Raw genomic sequence first — 8,506 nt, 5'->3', positions numbered from 1 at the left:
ATAGGTCAAAATTCAAGGTCAAGGTAAAAATGTTGGTACCAAAGGAAAGGTTTAGGTACAAGGAATACGCTTGAGAAATATGAAAGCTCTAGCACAACCATTCAAAAGATTTGGTAATGTTTAAATTTTTGCGGACAAACAGCAGACAAATAGACAGGCGGAGGGGGACATACCTAAAACTTCGATTGTGAGCACATAAAAAAGTAAACTTTAACAGAAAAGAAAATACTACTTGTACCAGGAGGTTTCAAATTTTAATGCACTAAGGTTTGGTAATAAAAAGTTTAGAATCTTAAATTGTCGAGTTTTGTTTCAAATTTTAGATGCTATTCGATCAAAAATCCAGAAAAATCCGTTCTGCTGAAATCATCACTCAAAATTTGTCCATAATTATCAGTGTCCCTTGTGCGGATGAAGATTTCGTCTCCCTCGTTCACATTTAGGATAACATTTCCAGTAGCACTATCACGCTGACCTGCAATCGTAGCAACGTAAATTGCTCCATTAGGAACCGTGTTAACGACCAACTCTGTAGAATGGGAGGCTGAGTTATAGAGAGACATTGTCCAGGTGAAGAAATAAGTACCAGACCTAGGGACAATGAACACTCCGATACGAGGATGGTAACCATTGCCTTCATTAGTTTTGACCGTATCAAAAATCAGAGTATGATGCCCGCCAGGGTTATTCAAATGGCTACTCATGTGAGCATGAAACGCAATGGGTTGTACTGCTAGGATTCTTGTTGTATCTATAAGAAGAAAAAAAGGTAAAGTCTCGATTTGAATTCTCAAATTAAGGTACAAGTACAAAGGTAAATCATTTAAGGACAAAAGTTTTTGGACATCTAAAAGCGCAGTCTCTCAAGAAAAGTCATTGTCGTGGGGCCTACAGTTTTAATCTGTCTTTCGTTTGTTTGGTATTTCTGTCGTCAGTCATGTCTGTAAGAAACGTTTTAAAAAATTTTTCTAAATACTCGGAAACTGAACATAGGAAAACTTTCCCATTGGTGATGCATGACAGTCAGAATAATAGTTTTTTTTTCGATATTTGCAAAAAATGCTGAATTTTTGGTTATGGGCAGTACGAGTTTTTGATTTTTGACATAATTATGACTGTTTGAATCACCATCCCTGAAAGTCCATGAATAAGATTTTTGCCTTGATTTTTAATGAGGATATAGGAAATGTTTCCCCTCTAGGGGATTTATTATAACATATTGAATATTTCAAAAAGGCTACTTGTATTTTGCAAAATGTGAATAAAACATACCCCGCCTGATCCTTTGGTTTCCTTTCCTTCTACAAGGTAAATGAACGTGCCTTCTATAAAATTCAATGCCTGTTTGATTTGATCCCTTTGGATTAAAAAGCTGGGTACGTTTAGTGTTATCAGTTATCGTTATCAAATTTGTTTTTTCAACAGCATGACCATCGGAGTGTTTCGGTGCACTTAGCTTTTCAAGTTGAATAAGTCTCATGTTTTGGTCTCGAATGATCTCGTTCTGATTTTCAATTACGTTTTCTAACGCTGACATCCTAGAACGTAGCAACTGTACTTCCTGCAACACAAACTGTAAAACATTTTCTAGATCACGATCGTCTTTACCACAAGCAGGAGAAAAATTGCCAAACAGCAGGAGAATCACACAGAGCACCATGTCTTGTACTGCACCTTTGTATATACAATAAGTTCTACCTGTGCCCATGTGGTCAGACCGCACTACTGTTTATCTGCATTTGAATAAATGATCTCTAAAGCCTTGAACCATATGCTTGATTTCATTCTGAGTGCAAATATTATGTAACGTGTAAAAGGTAAAGATAACGAACAGTGGTCAATCCCATAAACTCAGTTAAAGGAAGGAATCTTGAAAAAGGCAAAACACAGGACACCTGGAAACACCAGAGGCGGGATCAAGTGCCTAGGAGGAGTAAGCATCCCCTGTCGAACGTTCACTCCCGCCCTGAACCCTATGTTTTGATCAGACAGACGAAGTAGACAATTAAGATTAAAAGCAATGATCTAAAAAGTGGTGCGAAACATGTCAGACAAAATAAGACTTGTATTTACAATGTCTCAGGGTTCTCCATAAGCTGTTTTACTGTGTCGGCCCCGACACAGTAAAATTTTCCCCGACCTAGTATCGATTCAAATTTTATGCGTGCGACACAATAAAATAATTGCGACACAGTAAGATCTGCTATAATCAGGAAATCAGAACAGAAATACTCTCTAACTGAAATTTTAATACAACAAATCTACCTTCTTTCAATTTTTAAGACTGAGCACTTATATATCTCTTGTTTAGGACACATTGTCTTGCTCCACCTTGCATTGTCAATTATCTCCTAGACCCTCGCTGGACTTTACGCATGAAGGAACACGGACAATTACTTCCATGTAACCGTGTAACTGCTAGTTGCATCTGTAAATATTATTAAGGAGGCTCTTTACACCACTTTTTGATGACGTTGTAAACAATGAGAACAAGGTAACGGATCTATTATAAATCACAAACGAGGAAGGATTATTTTTAAGTAGAGACCAAATAGAATGACAGTCAAATCTTCGCTACCCAAGTAGTGTACAATGTCATGGCGAAAGCACCATTGACAGCATGTATGTAGAGAGGAAATCTGAGTTGAAATCTACAACCTCGTTGAAATAAATTATAATTGACTTGCGCCTTTAGAGTACTGTACTATTGTTGGTTTGTGTGGTTGTCTTTATTTCTTTGAAAAATGTATATTTATTCTGAATCTGATATTTTCAACCGTTCCTGGGTGTTTGAGTCAGGGGGATTTAGGAAAGATAACTCTTGCAAATGGACTTTTTATTCCAATTACATTGTATTTCTTTAATTGGAATTTTCATTTCCTTAAACATTTTTCATTCAAATTGTCACTTGTTATTCATTAATATACATTCCTTGTCTATTTATAACTGATTTTCCAGACTATTCATGCAAAAATTAAGAAGAAAATCACATTAATTTTTTGGGGGGAGAAAAATATTTTTTCTATTAGAAATAATATTGAATATTATGAAGTGTTATTATATTGCTTACATAACTGAAGATTATATCCATCACTTGACACTGCGATTCCTGCAATACTATAAATCAGAAACATGAAATAAAACATTTAACCAAAATAAGAAAAAAGACCAAAAAATTTTGAGAAAATATTTATCCTATCATAACATCCATTTGTATATTTGAAATCTTCATAATAAGTGGTGCTGTAATGAAATCTAAAATAAACTGTGGGTGTAGTAAGCCTTCTTTAAACATTTAAAATTAATTAAATATACTTCATGTCTTTACTTCAGAACCACGTCTCTAGAATTATGTTGGCACTGCGAGTGAAACATCGTGCCGCAATCATTTAGTTGAAGCAGAGACATGTATTATATGTCTTCTCTGGTTGAAGTACATTTACAACAACAGTTGATGTAAATGTTTTGTTGAAGAATTTTAAGGCATCCCCTAAAAGTATTTTACTATTCTAAAGTTTCTTTTTTAAATTCAAAAACTTAAAAGTAATTCGATCAACTGACAAAAATTAAGGCAAGTTTACTTATAAGGATAGTAAATAGTTCTATTGTATCGACCAGAATTTCCTCTGCTCGTCAGTGCATGTGTAATATATTAAGTTACAAAAATATACACGTACAATGATATAAACATACAACTTGTAGATCGTGATTTAAGTATAAATCATAAGTTTTTTTTTTAAATCGTACAAATTTTTAGCGTACCTGAGATGAAAGCTCAAGTGAGCTTTTCTGGTCACCCGTTGTCCGTCCGTCCGTCTGTAAACTTTCCACATTTTCAACTTCTTCTCAAGAACCACTGGGCCAATTTCAACCTAACTTGGTACAAAGTATCCTTGGGTGAAGGGGAGTTTAAATTGTTAAAGTAAAGGGCCAAGTCCCCTTACAAGGGGAGATACATGTAATCAAGAAAAGACAAAAATAGGGAGGGGTCATTAAAAAATCTACTCAGGAACCACTGAGCCAAAAAAGCTAAAACTTTTTGGAAGCATCCTGGGATAGTGTAGATTCTAAATTGTTAAAATCATGGCCCCGGGGGTAGGGCGGGGCCACAATAGGCAATCCAAATTTCACATCGAAATATATAGGAAAAAATCTTTAAAACCATCTCAAGAACCACTGGACAAGAAAAGCTGAAACTTATGTGGAAACATCCTTGGATAGTGTAGATTCTAAATTGTTCATTTTTTCATTTTCTATTAATATGTACCGACCATACAATTTGTGTAACGAATTAGTGGTGTGTATGCTTTCGTTATTATAATGAATAGTGTGGTTCAGTTGCTAATTTGATCGCGAAAATGTCGCGAATATATTAGTACTTCGCGTATTGTCTGCAACACAGTAAAATTTCAAATGATGGAGAACCCTGATGTCTCATGATGACGGATCCTTCGGATGAAACCTTAAAAACAGAGGGCCCGTGCCAAGGTAGGCGTTGGCATGATAAAGATCCCTCACTGCTCAATGGCCCTAAGTGCCGAGTAAAGCTCTAAAGTTGAGGCCCTTCACCAGTATATGGTGACGTCTTTATGAGTGAAAAATTCTCGAACGGGGTGTAAAATTACATACAATCAATCAATCTTTATAATGATCTTAGAATTTGCGAAAAGGCTTCTTTGATAAATAATATCTTACAAATACTAGGATTTTATTCTTTTTTTTCATTTTTACGATTAATATTTAGATATACTGTTGTATACCTTTGATGGCAATATTCAATACACTGAACAGGTTATGGTTTCGCTATAGCGCATTTAAATTACAGTTCCAAGCATATAGCTTTAGAAATCATAGTATGAATGCTGACTGACGTTTTTCATACTTATTGTTAGGCCATTTAGGAATTGCCGACGGATTTTTCCCTCATTTACCGATCATGACAAGGAGCACACGGCGGGTGTGACCGGTCGGCAGGGGATACTGACTCCTCCATGGCACCTGATCCCACTCTGATGTTTTGGAGGTCCGTGTTTGCTCTGCACATATTTTGTAATGTTTAATGGACTTTTGAGTTTGAATACTGTTCGTTATCTCCATATATTTCATAGTGTTACTCAATTTTTTAATCCATACACAAAGGGAGATTAAATTAAATTCGAAATTTCGTGGTGTTTCTAATAGCTCTCCTAAATGATTAAAAACCCTTGGTTTAACGCCTGTTTATACTGAGTAACGTATTTCAAAACAATCTTTCTCTAATATAGAGGTATTTTATGAATTGTATGAATTTTGGGAAAAATCTTGCCGATTGAGTAACGTTCCCTAATCTACTCTGCAGTATCAGAACAATAAAGTTAGTGAGAGTTACGAAACCTTAAAGTTGGTTGCAGAGGCCTGGGTTCGATTCTGGGTGGACGGATCGTAGGCTTTTAGCGGTTCAAAATTGTATTTATCATTCAAAGGCATGAGAATGCTTTAACATGACATACGATAAGAGAATGTAGCACTTCTTTGATGATTTTTTCTATGTACACGTATATTAGACTAGTTAATTCAAGCTGCCGTCCCGTCCTTGCTGAAAAAAGGAAAGATAACGAACAGTGGTCCATCTCAAAATCTACAACCAATACAAATATTTGAACTTGGCATAAAACAAGGACCCCCGGACATTCCAGAGTTGGGATCAGGTGCCTAGGAGGAATAAGCATCTCCCGTAAACGGGTCAAACGCGCCGTGATTCCCATGTATTTATCAGAAAGTCGGATTATTCCGTAGTCGAATTTAGCATAAAATCAAAGGCTAACAGTTGGTATGAAATACGTCAGCCAAAATACGACACTGTGATAGATTATATTTGCAAACAGTCATTAAAACGACCTTAGAATTCACGAATGCTGACGTTAAACGAGATTATTAAAATTCTTGCAACATTAATATATCTTTCAGTAGCCTGACTCGGTAAAAGATTAATCGTTCTAGAAGCATGTTCTTGAGTATAGAATAAGTTGGGAGACGTAAATACCATATGCAGGTGATAGCGAAATATCACTACTAAGGAAAGTGAACGATGGTAAAAGAACCCAAGACGTAAACATAGGTTAGTGACTGTTCCAGCGTGAAAGTCTAGGGTCTGTCGTATGAGACCTTGAAAACCGCTGTCCTTTGTCACGGTAGGCTTCTCTGCTCAATGGCCCGGAGTGCCGAGTAGTGCCTTTTTTGAAGCCCTTCCTCGCCAAATGGTGTCAAAATGAGTAAGGAATTCTTGAACAACATACAATCAATCAATTATTCGTCTAATCATCAAATTGTAAATAAATAAAATATCATTTTTATTCATTATCTTTGTCTTGCGTTGTTCCTATCTGATAAAGATATCTCAGGTTGAGTCTCCAGAGAACACGACTGTCCTAAAAGCAGACTATAAATCATTATTCCTCTTTGGGAGAAGCAGTCTTATCATATTTTCAGCCAAAAAACAGATATAGGACTGGATTTTACTTGAGTAATGTATTGGTAGTGATTTAATATTCATCACAATTTACAGGTATATGTGTTATTAATTATGTATATGAATTAACAACTTATGACTAAGAAATGTTTCTTCATAATTCATTTCTTAAGCAGTATTGACATTTTTTCTTGGTGTACTTAACATTAGTGGGCTTAGATAGAAATGCCTAGGTTTCCTCTTTTTGATTGGGAAGTCTTATCGACAAGGCAACTATAGCTCTTTGGAAATTACACGATAAATAATGCTTAAGTTTATACATCAAATTTTCAAATAATGGTCAAATATATGTAAACTTTGACCTTGATCTTTCACACTAATATTTCAAAATTTTCTTGAGCCGTTCTCAATTAATTTTTCTACCAATGTAACAATTATAAAGTCCGTTAGTCAAACAATGTTAAACGATTTTGTAACACATATGCGTCAGTCACTTAAATAAAATTTAACAAGTGCATGTTCTATTCTGTACTAATTGACACTATATACATAAAACCTAGTAGTTAAAGAACTGTCTCGGCTATTATATGTAAATAATGAAATGGTCGGAGGAGTTACCTCCCGTTACTTGTTAATATAATAGTTAATAGATATGAATATTGTAATTAATTGGTCGATTGATAGAAGAATGATACAAGTATAATTGATAAATGATGTTAAGTCAAAAAATAATTGTCTCGTCAAAAGAGTTCGGTGTATTTTGTTAACAGAATATTGGGAAACTTAAGAATATTGATTACGTTGGAGTACAAAGAGAAGTACAGTCAATGGGCCAATGAGGGAAAGTTGGTGTGAACATATTGCCATGTGCTAATTGCCCTGTGTAATATGTCATAGTCGTTGACCAGTGAAATGCTGTGTTGGGAGTAACAGACATTGTACCCTCTTGACAGAAAAGTGAATAATCAGTGACAGATTAGATTGTGTTTGTATAACAGTGTCACTTGGCTTGGGTAGAGTTAGGCAACTGGTAAGCCGTAAGACACCAGGCAGGTGTCAGGATATAAGCTCCGGCCAATTACCCAGAGACGCCATTAAGGTGTCATTTGGCGTGTGTGCAATTTTTATTGCTAACCAAACCCCCTGGAGAGGGTACAAAACTGTAAACAATACAATAAAACAGGATAAACCTTACTGATGTTTCCATAGAATTATGATCAATAAAATATCAAATAAATGCTACTTTAAAGAATATACCAAATATTTCAAGCGAATCATGACCAAAATACAATGCAGTAATTTCCAAGTTTGTTTACATTATGCTCGAGCAATCAAATCTCTGATAAAAGGTTTTTAAACAGAAAAAAATTACAATATTCATAATAACAGTAATAATTCATATAATTTGATAAAACACTTTCTCTGTGTAGGGCCAAAACACCTAATTTCTGCATAAAATAATAGCGTACAACAGCATGCTTGCTCTGCATAAACATTCCATGTACGATCTTATAACTTCCTGTTATTTCATAATTAAAATATAAAAAGACGGAATGCGAAATTTTGGATTGAGCGTCACCACAACGTGTATAGACAGTGGTTTCAGAGTCGGGCATATAAGGCACCAGGCAGGCGTCATTTTAAACTGTATATACAAAGCACATAGGTCACTTGATTCAAAGACACAAGGAAGGCGTCACGCTATTTATATATTTTGCATTAATCATACCCCCAGTAAAACTCGGTAATCCGAGCACGGACCAAATGGCCGGTCACGTCCGACACGTTACAATAACTTAGTTACATAATTGATGATACTAATAGAGCATGCTCTTCATATGAACAATATGGTCGATATAATGACCTTATCAGCAAATACTATTTATCATAAAGTCAAATGGTGACTGACGTTTTTCATACTTATTGTTAGGCCATTATTTACACACTGAATTGTCGACAGATTTTTCCGTTATTACCCGATAGTGACAAAGAGCACACGGCGGGTGTGACCGGTCGGCAGGAGATGCTCACCCCTCCATGGCACATGATCCCACCTCT

General features: G+C 35.6%; 1 protein-coding gene across 1 annotated transcript; it reads right to left on the bottom strand.

Moving 5' to 3' along the window:
* Nucleotides 1-326: 326 nt before the first annotated feature.
* LOC133193278 (complement C1q and tumor necrosis factor-related protein 9B-like) lies at nt 327-1,708 on the bottom strand. The gene is made up of 2 exons (XM_061329235.1): nt 1,273-1,708; nt 327-751 (listed from the first exon to the last, which is right to left on the bottom strand). Exons 1-2 carry the CDS (start codon nt 1,706-1,708, stop codon nt 327-329), a joined length of 861 nt encoding a protein of 286 aa, XP_061185219.1.
* Nucleotides 1,709-8,506: the final 6,798 nt, after the last annotated feature.

This window comes from Saccostrea echinata, unplaced genomic scaffold (assembly GCF_033153115.1).
Source record: "Saccostrea echinata isolate AGI-Se365-2 ecotype Australia unplaced genomic scaffold, CSIRO_AGI_Sech_v1 ptg000027l, whole genome shotgun sequence".
Lineage (NCBI taxonomy): Eukaryota > Metazoa > Mollusca > Bivalvia > Ostreida > Ostreidae > Saccostrea > Saccostrea echinata.
This window is presented reverse-complemented; position numbering and strand designations above follow the sequence as displayed.